The sequence below is a fragment of the Salminus brasiliensis genome, chromosome 5 (assembly GCF_030463535.1).
Source record: "Salminus brasiliensis chromosome 5, fSalBra1.hap2, whole genome shotgun sequence".
NCBI classification, from domain to species: Eukaryota; Metazoa; Chordata; class Actinopteri; order Characiformes; family Bryconidae; genus Salminus; species Salminus brasiliensis.
The window spans coordinates 404,222-421,721 of NC_132882.1; the positions used below are offsets into that span (position 1 = coordinate 404,222).

The 17,500-nt window shown below is 48.8% G+C and overlaps 2 protein-coding genes across 3 annotated transcripts in view; both read left to right on the forward strand.

Moving 5' to 3' along the window:
- The window catches only part of slc6a16b (solute carrier family 6 member 16b), a 10,925-nt gene extending 1,248 nt beyond the window's left edge, over window positions 1-9,677 (forward strand). The window contains 12 exon segments of the mRNA XM_072679191.1: window positions 536-740; window positions 1,211-1,327; window positions 1,330-1,367; window positions 1,562-1,682; window positions 1,827-2,002; window positions 2,113-2,223; window positions 2,706-2,947; window positions 3,069-3,246; window positions 3,585-3,786; window positions 4,002-4,161; window positions 4,459-4,621; window positions 4,742-9,677. Coding sequence (XP_072535292.1) covers window positions 536-740; window positions 1,211-1,327; window positions 1,330-1,367; window positions 1,562-1,682; window positions 1,827-2,002; window positions 2,113-2,223; window positions 2,706-2,947; window positions 3,069-3,246; window positions 3,585-3,786; window positions 4,002-4,161; window positions 4,459-4,621; window positions 4,742-5,014 — 1,986 coding nt within the window. The 3' untranslated portion in view covers window positions 5,015-9,677.
- Window positions 9,678-16,198: 6,521 nt separating this feature from the next.
- Window positions 16,199-17,500, forward strand: part of slc17a7b (solute carrier family 17 member 7b) — an 85,292-nt gene continuing 83,990 nt past the window's right edge. For both annotated transcript variants that reach the window (XM_072679193.1, XM_072679192.1), the window contains exon 1: window positions 16,199-16,266. In XM_072679193.1, coding sequence (XP_072535294.1) covers window positions 16,205-16,266 — 62 coding nt within the window. In that variant the 5' untranslated portion in view covers window positions 16,199-16,204. The remainder of the gene's footprint in view (window positions 16,267-17,500) is intronic.

Below are 17,500 nucleotides of genomic sequence, written 5' to 3' on the forward strand. Positions count from 1 at the left end.
GGTGTGTGTGTGTGTGTGTGTGTGTGTGTGTGTGTGTGGTCAGAGGAAGGCCACGTGGAGCTGGTCCTGAGCTGAGGAGAACAGCAGGGTGGGGAAACAGAAACTTAATAAAAGCAGCTCTGCACGGCCTCGGATCAGTCCGGGTTCTGAAGAACTTTTCTTCATCCTGACACCGTTAACTCCTGGGCTGGGTGAGCGCAGTGTGGGTCCGGACTCGGATCATGGTGAGCTGCAGTTTCGGGTTCTGCGTGTACTGTGCTGAAGGAACGGGTCCGGGGCTTATTCATGTGTAGAGCAAACCGGGCCACAGTCGGCGTGCAGAGGGAGCTCTGCGGCGACCCGGTTTAGGAGGAGGAGGATGACGACACTGGAGGCAGCAGGGTCACACTTAACTCGTAACAGGGAGCTGCCGAGGGGCCCGGGAGCTGCCGAGGGGCCCGGGAGCTGCCGAGGGGGGTTATTTAGAGGCGCAGATATATACACGCTTAATTATTGGCCACTTTATTAGAAACACCCGCCTTGTGCTTCTTTTCAGATGAGCTGTGAGAAGCCACCGTTGCCAGGAGACGAGTTGGGGGTGGAGCAGGAGGCGTGTCCTACAGCGGTTCCAGATGCCCCAGTTGAGGCAGCGCGTGACGGGTGGGACAGTAAAGTGGAGTATTTTCTGGCTCAGGTGGGCTTCAGCGTGGGACTGGGGAACGTGTGGAGGTTCCCCTACCTCTGCCATCAGAACGGAGGAGGTGAGTGTGTACAAGCGTACAGGTGTCCTGTAGGTTATGTTTGGGAGGGGGGGGGTGGATCACTGTGGGTGGAGGTGTATATAGAATTGTGGGTCAGCTTTACACAGAATTCATTAGTAGGGGTGCCGTGACCCTGGGGGGCACCGGGTCATTCGCCCTCTCACCCGGGTCATTCGAGTGTACCGGTCTGAAAACTGCAGTAACAGTCAGACTGTATTAAAGAGAGCACTTTAAGATGCAGGGTTGCTACGGCAACCAGAAACACCGCCGTGCTCATCAGACACGTTTCGGTCGCTGGTTTCTTCAGGGTTGCCGGATTGGGCAGTTCTGTACAGCCTCAGGTGGGAGTGATGAATTTGGGGGGGTGGGCTGTTGTCCTGCAGAGGAGGCGTTAGTTTATACACAGTAGTCTGTTCCACTATGTTCCGTTGGTGTTGCAGTGCAGTAGTCTTACTCTAGCGCCCCCGCAGGAGCGTTTCTGCTGCTGTACATCGTGCTGATGGTGGTGGTGGGCGTGCCACTGTTTTTCCTGGAGCTGGCGGCGGGTCAGAGCATTCGGCAGGGCAGCATCGGAGTGTGGAGACACATCTCCCTAAACTCGTCGGGATCGGATACTCCAGCTGTGTGGTGAGTAAATACACACACACACACACACACACACACACACACACACTTTAGTTTAGCTTAGCAGTGTGTGATTAATGATTTAATAATAGTGGATGCTGAATAATTCATAGTGGGTCATATCCATCACTCAGCTCACTGTACACCTCTCTCCCTCTCTCTCTCTGTCTCTCTCTCTCTCTCTCTCTCTCTCTCAGGTGTGTTTCTTCGTGGCTCTGTATTATAATGTCATCATAGGTTGGAGTATCTTTTACCTTTTTAACTCCTTCCAAAGTCCGTTACCGTGGGAGAAGTGTCCAAAAGAGGGGAACGTCACAGGTGTGTTCAGATACAGATCCAGTGTAGAAATGCCAGCTGCTGTGGGTGGGGCTAAGGCCTGGTCTCTCTATCAGTGGAAGGGGTCTTAACATTGAGTGTGTGTGTGTGTGTGTGTGTGTGTTCGTGTCTGTCCTCCTCATTCAGTGGCTGAGTGTGCTGCGAGTTCCCCCACCTCGTACTTCTGGTACCGCAGGGCTCTAGACGTTACGGACTCCATCGATGAGACGGGGCAGTTTAACTGGGTCATCACCGGCTGCCTCGCCGCCGCCTGGCTCACCGTCTGCCTCGCCATGTACAAGGGCATCAAATCCACCGGCAAGGTCAGCAGCTGGGCTACTTATTGATTATAGCTGATGTTTATTGATTGATTCTAAACTTATTAGAGCTGTTATGCTGTTTTGATTACTGATTGATTATTGATTGGTTACAGGTGATGTATTTCTCCTCGGTGTTTCCATACGTGGTGCTGCTGTGTTTTCTGGTCCGAGGCCTGATGCTGGACGGAGCGTCGGAAGGCATCACATACATGTTTAAGCCTAAGGTAAAACACACACACACACACACACGTCCTGTCCCAACATACAGAACAGAAAGTCTTGTGGGGGTTCAGGGTAGAACCTGAAGATGTTCTGTGTGTTCCTGCTCTAGCTCTTCTGCCCTGCTTAGAACCTGTTAGAACATAAGAACCGTGGTTCTCCTGGTGTTGTTTGCGGTACCCTGCATGTTAACCCTGTGCAGTTCCGTGCTCAGCTTCTGTACCACACCTCAGCCTGGAGTTCAGTTCAGATCAGTGATTGGTCTGTAATGTACCGTCTATGTAGTTACCGCCGGTCTGTGATTGGTCTGTTGTTAATGAAGCGGTCGCTGTAGCACTGTGAAGGTTTGCAGTAACTGATGTCTGCTAATGAGTTGTATGTAACTCTGGGGCTTTAGCGGTGGTGTGAGCTGTAGACTGAGAGACAGCGTAGTGTTCTGATAGTGTGTGTGTGTGTGTGTGTGTGTGTGTGTGTGTGTGTGTTTTAGGTGGAGATCTGGGCTGACGTGCAGGTGTGGCGTCAGGCTGCGACGCAGGTGTTCTTTGCGCTGGGTCTGGGGTTCGGCTCGGTGATTGCATACTCCTCCTACAACCCGCGCAACAACGACTGTCACCGTGACGCCATCACCGTCTCAACCGTCAACTTCCTCACCTCCGTCCTCGCCTCACTGGTGGTGTTCGCTGTGCTGGGCTTCAGAGCCAAACTCATCGCCAAGGAGTGTGTTACACGGTCCGTACACACACACACACACACACTCTCGCACTCCCTTACGGTTACTGTACATTACTGAACACACCTCTTACATCACCGATCGTGTGTGTGTGTGTGTGTGTGTGTGTGTGTTTTGCAGTAATCTGAAGCTGCTGTCTGAAGCCTCCCCGTTCCTTCCTGACCTCTTGATCAACGCGACGGAGGCGGAGTCTGTCTCTTTGGAGGCGTATACACACTGGTACAAAGTCCAAGGCAAAAATCTGATAGTCCCTGGCGACAACATCACATTCTGTAGCCTGGAAGATGAGATGAAGAAGGTATACACACACACACACACACACACACACACCCTTACACAAGTCACACGTTCTTGATGGTGTTTACTCTGGTATGGGGGTGGAGTATTCTCTGGGGTAGGGGGTGGTTGAGATTGAGGATACAGGGGTGGGGGTTATTGGGGATTTCTGACGGGGTGTACTGTGTTTCAGGGTGTTGAGGGTTGGGGTTGGGCTGGGGGTATGGGGTTGGGCTGGGGGTATGGGGGTTTCTGACGGGGTGTACTGTGTTTCAGGGTGTTGAGGGTTGGGGTTGGGCTGGGGGTATGGGGGTTGGGCTGGGGGTATGGGGGTTTCTGACGGGGTGTACTGTGTTTCAGGGTGTTGAGGGTACTGGCCTGGCGTTCATTGCGTTCACCGAGGCGATGACTCTGTTCCCTGCCTCCCCGTTTTGGTCGGCTCTGTTCTTCCTCATGCTGCTGAACCTCGGGCTGTCCACCATGTTTGGCACCATGGCTGGAATCCTCACCCCCCTCACCGACACCTTCAAATCACTCCGCAAACGCAAACTCTGCTTTACAGGTACACACACACACACACACAGACCGACAGAGACAGTGTCCCGTCGGTACGGATTGCAGCAGGTGGACTGCAGCTGAGTTCTAGACATGTTCTAAGATTAAAGCACTACAGAGTCGGAACCCCGGAGTGAAGAACAGATTTCAGCTTTAGATTTTTCCTGCATTAACTGTGTGTGTGTGTGTGTGTGTGTGTGTGTGTGTGTGTGTGTGTCTCAGCGTGTAGCTGCGTGGTGGGCTTTGTGATTGGTCTGTTGTTCACGCAGCGCTGTGGGAATTATTTCGTGGTGATGTTTGATGATTATTCAGCGACGCTGCCGCTCATCATCGTCGTCGTTTTCCAGACCTTCAGCATCGCCTGGGTCTACGGTGCAGACAGGTACCCAACAGTCCCGCTGGCTAACGCTGCTCACTGAAAACCGCTAACGTCAGCTAACTGCTAAATCAACATAGCAAACACTGAGTGCCTACTGTAAGTAGCCACTGCTAATGCTGCTAATGGCTAACATTTATCCCGCTCTGCTGGCTGGACGCTGCCCGCTTAAAATAGCTAGCTCTGTTACTATGCTAATTGAAAAGTCAACATTTAGCTAACTCTGCTCACTGATAATGGCTATAGCTAGTTAATTTTTGTGTGTGTGTGTGTGTGTGTGTGTGTGTGTGTGTGTTTTCCCAGGTTCCTGGTGGATATCAGGCAGATGCTGGGCCGGCCGGTGTGTGTGCTGTATAAGTACTTGTGGAAGTATGTGTGTTTGCTGGCCATGCTGGGGCTGCTGAGTGCCAGCTTACTGCGCATGTGCATCAGCAGACCCAGATACACAGCCTGGAACAGAGAGAAGGTACACACAACTGGCCACTTTATTAGAAACACTTACCTTAACTACATAAAAAATCCAGCGTTCCAGTATACACTCTTTTGTGTGTGTGTGTGTGTGTGTGTGTGTGTGTGCACACCCTAGGCGGTTGAGGAGGAATTGGAGTATCCTGATTGGGCACTGGCCGTCCTCTCATCTCTCATTGTCCTGGCAGTGCTGCCGGTCCCTCTGGGATACGCCCATTCAGTCCTACAGCAACGCGCCAACCAATCAGCAGACACTGAGGCAAGATACGCCCCCTGCAGCACCACAGAGACTGACTCCGCCCCCAATGGCACACCATTGACTGAGGAGAGCTACAGACTCCTCCCAATGGGTGAGGGGACTGAGGAGGGGGAGGAGTCTACAGGAGTGTAAACACAGGACTAAACAGGAACAGGAAAGTTACTGAAGACTGCTATTGCACAACACACACACACACACACACACACACACACACTCACACTGTCTGAGGCTCCACCAGCTGCTGATTATCGATGTCTTCCCCGGGTCCGAGGCCGCTGGAGTGTTGTGAAGGCTGCAGTGCAGGGCCCCGGTTCACTGCTGTGCAGTGAGGATCCAGTGTAAACTTTACAGCAGAAACTTTACACTGAGTGTAAAGCAGCGCTGAGAACGGGCGTGCGGTCCAAACAGGCCTAAAGCAGCTGGAACGGACCGCGCGCCCGCTCATCCTGACCCAGGCGTTCTGTGCTGGTGTTGATCTGCAGGTTAATGCTGATCTGCTTGAATAGCCAAACTCCTCCCTAAGTGCTCGACTCCACCCTGATGTGATGGAGCAGACTGGCAGTGCTGCAGGAAGCACCTGTTGACCTGAAGGGGTTTGTTTTACCTCCTTTTTGAAGACGGCAGGTGATCGAGACCACCAGCCCACTAAAGGCTGGATTGTAGTAAGGGCTGTAATAACTGTGTAATTACTCATTAATGAAGGTTGTGATAGTGGGCTCTGTTACAGGTGGTTTACAGCAGTGCAGCTCAGCTTTGACTGAATATTCGGGTGTAGTGGTTGAGGTGTAGTGGATCTCCCCGCCTTCCCCTGTGGCAGACTAGGGTGCCATTAATTAGACATTAAGGGATATCATTCGGCTGTAAGAGCTCTGGATAAGAGCAGCAGGTGATGTAATTATACGTGTGTAATAGGAGGATATAGATAATTATTCAGCTCTGGAAAAATGAGGAGACCACTCATTTCTGCGTGTCTGTCAGACGTTGCATCAAACACAGCTGAGTTTCCTGAATCTGTCGACTCTGAACGGCATAAAGTCCCAACGGCAGTGTGAGAGATTAGTAGAGAGCCGGCCGAGACATGAGAGCTGTGATTGGCTGTCAAACTTATTTCACTTATTATAATCATTTTTATAAAAGTTGTAATTTCTGCAAATAAATAAAAGCTCTAAATAGTAATATTTTTATTTGGACTTTAGGGGAAACGTTGTTCATGGTTTATGAAATACAGAGTGTTCATTTCTTTAAACACACGGCCTATAAATACTAAAACCAGAGGAACTGATCATGCAGGGTGCTCTCTCCATTTTTTCAGAGCTGTATTTTAATGAAGCTTCTTTCTCATTACAGCTGTTTTAAATGTGTGTGTTTATATGAGCTCTGCCACTGTAACCCACGTGGAAAGCCGCGGTCACACTGGGGGGTTCTCCGATTTCTCATCGTTTAGAGCTTTTTACAACCGACCTCATGAAGCGGCTGAAGTTTTGAGAGCCAAGGACCACAGTAATGATAATGTTTGGGTTTTAGCATTTCTTAGTTTGGCGATGTTCCAAATATGTAGGAAGGCTGTTCTACTAATATCAGCTATATGTTGTTCAAATGATAAATCTGAATCTAATATGACTCAGGAATGATGGAAGAATCTGCCACGTCTAACATTAAGTCTGATAGTTTATTTCTAGAGTCTTTTGGACCTAAAAGGAGAAGCTAGGTTTTGTCACTGTTGAGGAGAAGGAAGTCATGTGACATCCAGAGTTTTATATCCTTTACACAGTCCTCCATTTTCTGTAATCTAGATTTATCGTCAGGTTTGGCTGATATATAGAGCTGTGTGTCATCTGCAGAACAGTGGAAATTAACACCATGTCTGCTTATAACTGAGCCCAGTGGTAACATGTATAATGTAAATAATAGTGGTCCTAGAATAGAGCCTTGAGGAACTCCATATCTTCTGTCATGCAGAGTCCAGCTTTCGGTGAAGTTAAATGACCAGTAGTGCTGCTGCAGTCAGCCAGGAGACAGAGTTAGATGGTGGTTCTCTTCCTCTGGGCTGTTGGTAGTTTTGATAGCAGGTTCGCTGGGTTGTGAAATTGCTGAAGCGCAGTGGGGGACTGTTCACACCTCTGATTTCCGGCTCAACAGCGAACACATCACCCGTGGTAACAGCGAGTTGTGTTGTGTAATTACACAGTTATCAGACGCTGACTGTAATGTGCAGTTCTTACCCCTCGCTCTCTCCGCTGGGGTTTGAGCAGTGGGTGAACGTGCCTCTGAATGTAACTGCATGTTGAGAGTGGGGTGAAAACACCTTCCCGAAAGTATTCCATGAAATTGGTGTCAGATTGTTTAGATTTAGATTATCTTTTAGTTCTCCCCCCTGTATCGGGTCTCCCTCCTCACTGATGATGGTCATCTGCTAATGCAGAATAACAAATGAGTTACAACCCTGTTACGCTGAGTGTGAGATGGAGGGGGCGTGACTGGGTGGATAGTTTAGGCTGAACTGGCACCACTCTTCTCAATTCCGGACTCTTTAGGGTTAGGAGTTTACAGGAAGACCAAACTCTCAACTACTCATTACTAAAAACCTGTAGAGCTGTGCGTCAGTCAGCCTCAAACTGTCGTCCAGAACCAGTCCAGAGCAGTGGGAGGATTTAGACCAGCCCAGACTGTCCTCCTCATTTCTCTACAGTCTGGGTCAGACGCTGCCCCCTAGTGTCCATCTAACACACGTTCACTCAGCCTGTAATTCAGCCTTCAGTCAGCAGCTAAGCACCAGCGGGACACCAGCCACAACAATGACCAATGAAAACAGACTGCAGCTCATTCTGGGTCCATCCGCCAGATGTTTTTGCAGCTGTTTGGCAGCTGTTTTTGGGCTGGGTTGTGGAAGCCAGGATCAAAGCTGTGTCTGCTGAGGAACCATTGACTTTACTGCTCTGTATTGTACTGGAGGACCGTTCCTCGGCTGCGGGCTGTCCGTTACCTGTGTGGACCGCCAGATTAACCTCAGTATGTTGAAAGGGAACATTACTGGCAGCACTGGCTCTTGGGTCCAGCAGAACCCCCTCCCCCCTTGTATAGTGGGTAGTTTTGATTCGTGTGCTGGAGACCAGTTTGAACTGGGACTCTGACACCTGTTAAGAGTATGGGCTGCTGGGAAATGACCAATCCCGATGCTGGAGTTCAGGTTTGTTTATAAATGGAGCGAAGTTCTGGAAACTCCGTCATATCTGTACAGGTCAGAACCCCTGCTGCAGAACTGGGGGTTCCACACCTCCGTCACCATCACCTCCACTCTTTACAGAAGTTGTTATAGGGATTGTATGTAGAACAGTTACAGCCTCTACTTGAACAAACACCACAAACCCTTCTATCGTCTGTCAGAAGAGTCGGGCTGCTGGGACACAACCTGTTCATCTCAGGTGCTGTGAAGGTCCGAGTTCTACATGTTCTGAACTGGTTTATTCATATTTGTACTGGGAGCTCTTCCAGAGCCGTAAACAACTGACCAGTTTCTTTGCTGTGCCTCTGAAGACTTTTCATGTAATGGGTCTAAAAAAAAAAAAGCCTCACTGACCTCTCGGACAGAACCCAGAGATCTGGATCCGATCCAATTCCTTTACTTCAAAAGTGCCATTTGTTCATTTTTGTAAATATCTGATGTATATTTTCTTTTAGATCTTTTTTTTTTTACAGTGACTTTGATGTTTTTATTTGTTTATATATCTGTACAAACGGAGCCTCTGTTTCAGGGACAGGAACTCAGACTGGGGAACAATAACAGACCAGATGGATCATCATTCCACCCCAGTCGTTCAGTCCACACCAGCTGGTTTCCTCTCTGTAAAAGCAGAGACCCACTGTTTAAGTCCTAACAGCGCCCCCTTGTTACTACCCATATGAACTGTGAGACCGCTTGGTCTCGGGGTGTGTAGCTGAGAGCTGGAGTCCAGCACAGTGTGCGGAGTTCCCCGCTCTACCAGGCTGACTCAACCTGCTGTTGAACAGGTGAGTTCAGTCAGGTGAGCCTGAGCAGGAGAAGCACCACTCTGCAGGACCCCGGCCCTCCTCCCTCTGGAGTTCCCCACCCCGGACCCCGTAGAATGGTTCTGTTTAATCTGATGTTCTAATTGTTTCTTCCACAAATCATAAACGTGGAACACGAGCTCTGGTGCAGTCTGATTGTTTAAAGCAGGTGTTGATGTCTGCACCGCTCACAGAACCAATGGCAGAACCTCAGTTCCTCTATTATTTATTAATAATTGATAAGAGCTGTAAGTAGAACCGTTTGGGAGGAGAACCGACGCGTCATGCTGGACTCTGATCTGGGTCTTTTTTATGTTTTAGATGTAATATATTTTAATGTCAGTGCTGACGTGTTTCTCTTCTCTTTAGATGCTACAGAGTTTTAGTGGAGCGCTCTGATTGGTCAGATTTTGTGAGTTTCTGAACTGGACCCTGCTTTTATTAAGGTTTTAGTTCTAGTTTTTTTTTTCAGGGGGGCTCTCTGATTGGTTGTGATGTTTCAGGGGGGCTCTCTGATTGGTTGTGATGTTTTAGTAAAGCTGCTGGTCTACAGTCCAGTAGAGTCTGGTTCTGCAGGGTAGTTTGATCTCTGAGTGGCTCCACAGTCCGCCCCCAGTTTCCCTTCAGCAGGGTGAGCTAATGAACGTGTGTGTGTGTGTGTGTGTGTGTGTGTGTGTGTGTGTGTGTGTGTGTGTGTGTGTGTGAGAGAGAGAGAAACAATCTCAGTGTTTTATCACCTGTTTTTTAATAATTTAAATAAAATCTGAAGTCGTGATCTTGTCTGGCTGTTGTGCTTTATGGTGTTTGGGGCTGAATCTGGGTCTTCTGTGTTCACTCTACTGAACACTTCCTCTAAACGCTGAGTTCTAGAACCTGCTCCTCCAGCAAACCCATTACACAGATGGTCTGTAAGACATGCGCATATGCAAATTACAGTAATGTTGGTGGGACTCTAGATCATGGTTAGCTTCAGCTTAGCTAAAGACCCCAAAGCTGCTCAGAAAGTGAAACCCGGAGCCTGCCTGGTTATTTTGATGCATGTTTTCCTCTCAGGGCTTAAGATCCATAAATACAGCTTTTAAAATAATCCAGATTTTATTCGTCACTGTTGGTACAGATACCCTGCTTATAGATTTCCACCCCAACACTGACCATCATGCTCTCTGAGACTCACCGGGGATCGAACCTGCGACCTCCTGATATACACAGACCTGGCTGTCTGCCTCCGCTGCTTCTTACAGGAGCCTCCTGCGGGTCTCCTGGGCTCTGAACCGGCTCCTCCGCTTGTGTTCACACACAACGCAGGGTTATTAATCATTTAACACACGGGGGACAGTGGGGGACAGAGGGTGAGTTTACCGGCAGACCACACAACCTAGAGTGACCCCTAATTTACTGTTAACCTGCATTTGACCATGAACAGCAGGGGGCGTTCTGACTACTTATCTCCACTGTGTGGCCTGTTGGACAGACTTGGTGATGATTTTTAATCTGGAGTGCAGAGCTTCATATAAGTGTGTGTGTGTGAGGGAGTTAATGGGTAAGAGCTTGTCTGTATAATATGCTGGATATAATTGGCTGTGTGTGTGTTGGGAGGGTAATGGTCTGGGGACTCGGTTGCCGTGGTTGCATGCTCCTCCCTGGAAAGAAGGGAACTGCAAACACAGAGAGACTGAGAGGTTCAGAGAGAGAACACCTGAGCTACAGGTACAGCCTCACCTTTACCTGCAGGAGCAGATTCAGCAGCAGCTCTAGGAACACACCAGGAGCCAGTCTGGGTGAGTCCCCACACTCTCAGACTATACCTACACACACACCACAGGAACAGTACTGGGGGGGTGTTAGTATTACGAAGTGCAGTATGATTACAGAATGATTAATATACTGGTGAGGTTGGAGGGGGGGGGGGGTCCTCATGACTTTCAGATTGTATTTGAGATCATTAATAAACAGATCAAAAATAGATCATATCTCTGGATCAGAACCTGCTCTTATTACTGCTGATAATTCTGATATTCTGTGATTAATATTTACATAAAGTATTAGATTTCAATGAGTTTTTCCACTCACTGGCCACTTTATTAGAAACACCTACCTTGGGCTTCCACTCACTGGCCACTTTATTAGAAACCCCTCATTTGATGCTGTGGTTTCTTACATTGTACTGTTATCTAGAACACGGTACTTTAGTCTACCTGCTGTGTTTCTAATGAGCTTTCTCTCTCAGGTATGTTTGTGCGGACACTTCTCGCGGTGTGTGTGTGTGTGGCGATGTGTGTGTGCCAGAATGCAGACTCCAAGGGTGATACTGAGCACAATCCGGACCAGCAGGACCACATCTCCGTGAAGCAGACCTGTAAGAAACACACACACACACACTCTTCCATGTTCTTCAGAAATCTGCCGTAAAGCTATGTGACCTACAGGGCTTATTCACTCACACACTTCAGTCAGGGGCGTGGCCATGGATTTCATGGCTCCCAGAACAAACACTGGGCCCCACAACTCTAACACCTCCACCACAAAATATTTAGTACATCAGTAGGCCCCCGGTCAGTCACCATCAGGCCCTTAGAACCTTCCCAACTCCCCCATACGGCACCACTGATACCCCGTGCTTTACGATGTCCCTCCTGGTTCTTTAGGTTCCTGCACTGAGATCACAGTCTTGTAATCAGCTCTGCGTGGTTGTGGTGTGACTCCTGCTGAGTACCTGGAGGGCGCATTACTAAATAAAATGAAGGGGAATCTACCTCTGCTCCATTCAGTCGCTTTACTGGTGTCCCACAGGGCTCAGTCCTCGGCCCTGTCTCTCTCCGTCCCCGGCTGTGCTGATGACACTCGATGCTCCTCCTCCTTCCCTCCTCCTCCAACCAGGCTTCAGCTCTCATCTTAGCATGTCTCAGTGACCTCTCGCCATGGATGGAGTTTAGGTTTAGTGAAGCTGAACTCCAGCAGGACTGATCTGCTGCACCTCCCTGGAACTGCAGGTCCTCGGTTTGGGCCGATATTGTTCTCAACTTAAAGAACAACACACCTGACTCTGTCCTCCAGAGTGCTTGACCCTTCCTCTCTACAGAGGACAGCCAGGTGCTTGTTCAGTCCCATGTCCTCTCAGGAAGGTCTTACTCTGCAAGCCATCGGGTCCTTCAGCTGATCCGGGACGAAGCTTCCCTGACGCTGAACTACAAAGGCCCTGCACCAGCTCCTCCCTGCCTGACCACAACAAACCGAGAGCCCTTCTGACCTGTCTGGCTTTTAATGAGGCTGTTATAGTCAGACACATTCTGATACTGCTCAACATAAAATCCTCTCAGCACTAACTCTGTCTCTTTACCTTCTCTGAGTAAATGGTCACCCAGCCCGACCTGCTGGAAGACTGACCGCTGAGGACCCCTCTACTGTAATGTTCCCTATTCTTAATAAAGAAACATTGTTTTCCACAAACTCTGTTTATTACAACTCCAGTACTAACAGGCTGCTGTGTGGGTGAGCTACATTCCTACTCTCCTTTTACTTAAAGGTTTTCCTAGAAGTAGTTGAACATGTTACTCACTACTGCCACCTAGTGGACTAACAACAATTACTCAATATCACTACATCTACCTGCGTCAGACCAGCTGCCACCTACCAGTCTGACCATCAGACCACCTCTCCACCCACCACCACCCATAGCAGACCAGCTGCACACCCTCCTACCACTGCTACCTGTCTAATGACCATGTTCAAACCTAAATGGACTCTTAACTATCTGCACTGTTAATATCACCTCTATTAACTGTCTGCTGTTTCTGGTTTGGTAATGTTTATCATTAATGTTTAAATAGTTCTGATCAGAGGAGGACGGGTCGGTCCCCCTTGTGAGTCTTGGTTCCTCCCAAGGTTTCTTCCTACAGCTCTGAGGGAGGTTCTCCTGCGCTGTCACCGTTGGCTGCTCACTGGGGGTCTTTGATCCTTCATGTCTTACGTTATTTCTTATTTCTTCTTTGTCTCTGTCTTTTATTAATCACTAATTATGTAAAGCTGCTTTGTGACGACAACAGTTGTAAAAAGCTCTACAAATAAATCTGACTTGACTTGACATCACGGTGGTCTTGGTTCAGTTTGACCCACCACAGTCCAAGACGTGTGGAAGACAAACACCTGGACTTTTCTATCTCCTGGAGCCAAGGTGGAGGAACCAGCTTCCCCTGCGTGTCCAAAAAGCAGAGACACCCGAGGCTGAAGCCCCTCTTCAGCTCCTTCATTTAAACCCTTGTTTACTCTCAGAGCAGGGCTTTACAAACCTCTCTCTCTCTCTCTCTCTCTCTCTCTCTCTGTGTGTGTGTGTGACAGATGCTTATATAAGTAAAGACAACAATAAGCTGGGAGTGTTCATCGCTGCTGCTGTGGGAACCATGACCCTGATGGGTGTGATCTACTGCATCTACAACCAGTTCTACACTAAACACCCCTACACACACACACAGCTGCACGACTCGGGTAAACTGGCCATTAGCCTCGTAGCGCCACCGCTAATTGGCGGGATATAAACTTGCATTGCTTGTTAGCTCTATTAGCCTTGTAGCTTTAGTGCTAATTGGTGTCTCTCTCTCTCTCTCTGTGTCTCTCTCTCTGTGTCTCTCTCTCAGATGTGTCTCTGGACATGAGCAGTGCGTCTCCCTCTGTCTTCGGTAGCTGTGGACGTCTGGACGGATGGAAGGACCGAGGGATGAGTTACGGTTCTCTTGCAGACACCCCCTCCATCATCACTCTTCCTCCAACCCTATCTCCTCCTCCTCTGGCGTCCCCTTTCCCCCCGCCCCGTCCCCCCCGGCCCGTTCCCCTCAGAACCATCTCAGCGCAGGACCTGCAGAGGAGCTTCCTCTGAACATCTGGACCCGTACTGTCAACATCACCACGGTTCCTCAGTTCAGACTGTTCTGGACAGAACCGTGTCCTCCTCCCTCCCTCCTTCCTCCTCCTCCTCCTCCTCCTCTACAGCCTCCTGTATCCGTACTCCAGTTAGCAACTGCTACAGTAAGAGGTAAAGGTTAGCGTAGTGGGCTAATGCTAATGCTATAGAATCTGGTACACTGTTACAGTAACGGTAGTAAATGTTTATTCAGTTCTGAATTTGAAACCAAGCTACTGTATTTATCAGCTAGCTAACGTTAGCTAAAGAGGTAAAAGGACTGATGTAGCTTGACCACACTGACCTCACCCTGCTGTTGAGCGTACAATGGATAACGTTAGCTAGGTCTCAGGCTAACCTGTGTAGCATTAGCACATAATTAACCCTCGGGCACTGGTCTGGCCTGCATTGTTAACACACACATGTAGACAGCTGTACAGAGCTGCGGTTTACCACTACACACACCTCAGCATCTGATAACCTACTTCATGTAATGCAGCTCCCTGAGCATGCTGGGAAATGTAGTCTCTGCCTTTTGTAATAAAGTTAAGTTAAGACTCTAAAACAGTAGAAAGTCGTTTGCTCATTTTACTGCTTTGTTCAATTGACTGCAAAAACAAATGATACACTATGTCCAAATGTTTGTGGACACCCTTTTTAATGAATGCATTGAGCTTTTTTAAGTTGCACCCATTGCTGACACAGATGCACAGCTTGTCTAGTCCCTGTAGAGAAGAAGTACTGCCAATAGAATAGGACTCTCTGGAGCAGATCAACATCATGACCCTATTGGCTCCATGCTGCCTAATAATGCCAGGTGTGGGCTAGAGGGGTATAAAGCCCCCCAGCATTGAGGAGCAGTGGAGCAGTGGAGGAACTGTTCTCTGGAGTGATGGTGGAGGAGCTCCATCCAGTACTTTTGGGATGATTTGGGGAGTTGAGGATAATGAGGTGGGGTGGTGGTCATCCAACATCCTGACCTTACTCTTGTATTCAATCAAATCCTCACAGCAATGCGCTAAAATCTAGTAGAAAGCCTTCTTCCATGGACAGTAGAGACAGTTACTCCATCCCTTGAGTTTAGAAGTAACAAGCAGGTGAGCAGGCGTCCCAATACTTATGTCCACCCTGAGTCTGTATAGTTTTAGTTTTTATTCTATGAGCAGATAGATAAATATTATTTCTTGAAAAAAGCAAATTGATCTAGTTATGCTTCAGTAGATAAAAGTCCTCAACATGTAAAACAGAGTTAAAAAGTCTAATATTCTTCATCAGTCTCAGAATTCTACAATAATGTAAATCGTTGCTGTCACTCGAACACCTGCATCACAAACAGCAGCTTCACAGCTTAGCTTTCAATGAAGGATTTTATTCAGTCATGTTGGAGCTTTTCTATTGGTCCGTTCATCATGACGTTCTGATCCAGTATAAAAGAACCTCTGCCAATTCCAAACCCCCAAAACTGTTACATCACAGTCTTGACTTATATTTACACCCCCAACATTTACATAAACCCCGCCCACTAGAGAACGCTCTAGTCAAGAGAGGCTGAGAATGATGGTGTTGATTCTGGAGAGCAGCTCATCACCTTCAGACCTTCAGGGTTGCTACGGAAACCAGAACTCATGACCTCAGCTTTTCCTGTGCCAGTTTCCGCAGAAGAGGAGCACTGGCAAGATTTTTTTCCACAGTTCTAACAATGCTTCCATAACACTCAAATAATTCGTTTTCGAGGGCCCCTGTCAGTCACTGGCCCCTGAAGCTTTCTAATTGTCCTCCATGAGCATCAGCGGGAGCTATGGGTTCCCCTGACCCTGTCGCTGGTTCACCGGTTGTCCTTTCTTGACCACTGCATACCGGAAACACCCTGCAAGACCTGCCTAATGTTCTGGTGATGTTCTGACCCAGTTGTCTAGAACCTCACGGTCTGGTTCTTGTTGAAGTGTCTCAGATTTGCTCATCTTTCAGAATCAGCTGCAGATGATCAGAACGTGGTTAGAGAGGAATCTGGAGCCCACCGTGTGGACAGCAGCTGGTGTAGTTTGGCTGTAGTGGTGTTACCTCACCACCAGGTGGCAGAGTGGATGTGTATTACTTACTGAGAGTGTGTGTGTGTGTGTGTGTGTGTGTGTGTGTGTGTGTGTGCATGTGCGTGCACAGGGAAGATCACCTTAAGCTGCTTTCCTGGGACCTCCATGGTAACAAAGTCACATCCCAACACACACACAGTGTTTACACAACAGCGCCCCCTCTCGCTGTCAAAAGCAGAGGATTATCCTCTGACCGTGTGTGGGACAGAGAGGGGGAAGTGGGTGGCCCTCTGTCCTCGGGGGCGGGGCTCTAGAGGAGCAGGGCTGCAGGCTGGGTGAGTGTGTGTAGCTTCAGCGCTCCAAGCAGAGAGGATGGAGGTGCGGCCGGAGCGCGCGAAGGCAGAGGCGGCTAAAGCGCTCAAGAGACTGCACAGGTAACACACACACACACACACACAGATGCAGGTCAATGTGTGTATAGGAGATCTCAGAGTAGAGGGATCAGGATGTGTGTGATTATGTCCCAGCAGGACAGTATGTGCAACTCACTGAAAGTGTGTGTGTGTTAGTGTGGCGGTATTAGTGTATAGTGTGTGTGTGTGTGTGTGTGTGTAAACAGGGTCTATTCAGATTTTGTGGGTCATCAGCAGTCTGGATTGGACTGAAGGCATGAAGCCCTGCCAGCCCTCCTGGGGGTCAGACTGGTGACCCCTGGGCCTTTGTGTATGTTTAAGTGACGGGGGCTCTTATAACAAGGGTGGGCAGCAGGGTTCTAGAGTCAGCCAGATAGTGAGTCACTATCCAGCCAGGGTCACTCCTAGTGGACAGTCCTGACCTCTGGGCTTAAGTTATCTGGCTAAAGGGAACTACTCTGTGACACCACATCCCACCCCATCCCCTGGGGGCGTCGGGGGTCCTCAGGGGCTGTGTATATCACTTCTGGAAGAAATGAGACTCAGTCTAGCTTAGCGTGTGTGTGTGTGTGTGTGTGTGTGTGTGTGTGTGTGTGTGTGTGTGTGTGTGTGTTTGAGTGTTTTACAGTGCGGTTTAACCTTAACCAGATTAGCTAGAACTCTATTAATAAGCGTGTGTGTGTTTGTCTCTGTTTGACTGTGTGTATCTGTGTTTTTGTGCCAAGACTGCATCAGTGTGTGTGTGTGTGTGTGTGTGTGTGTGTGTGTGTGTGTGTGTGTTTGACTGTTTGAAAGTTTAAAGAGAAACCTGTCTAATTATTTTCTGCATGAGCGTCCAGCACCACCTCACACGCTACTCTCTCTCTCTCTCACTCACTCACTCACTCACTCTCTCTCTCTCTCTCTCTCTCTCTCTCTCTCTCTCACTCACTCACTCACACTCTCTCTCTCTCTCTCTCTCTCTCTCTCTCTCTCTCTCTCTCTCACTCACTCACTCACTCACTCACTCACTCACTCACTCACTCACTCACTCACTCTCCCTCCCTCTGTCTTTCAGTGTCTCTCTCTCTAAGGATTTGAAGGAGCCTCTAACTGTATAAATCCGGTCCTTAAATAGACCTTCCAGCGTACCTTCTGTCAGTCAAGGCAAATCTCTCTCTCTCTCTCTCTCTCTCCCTCCCCCTCCCTCCCCCTCCTTCTTAAGTGGCTCTGACACATTGGGGCGTGGGATTACTGGACCTGTGTAAAGGTGCAG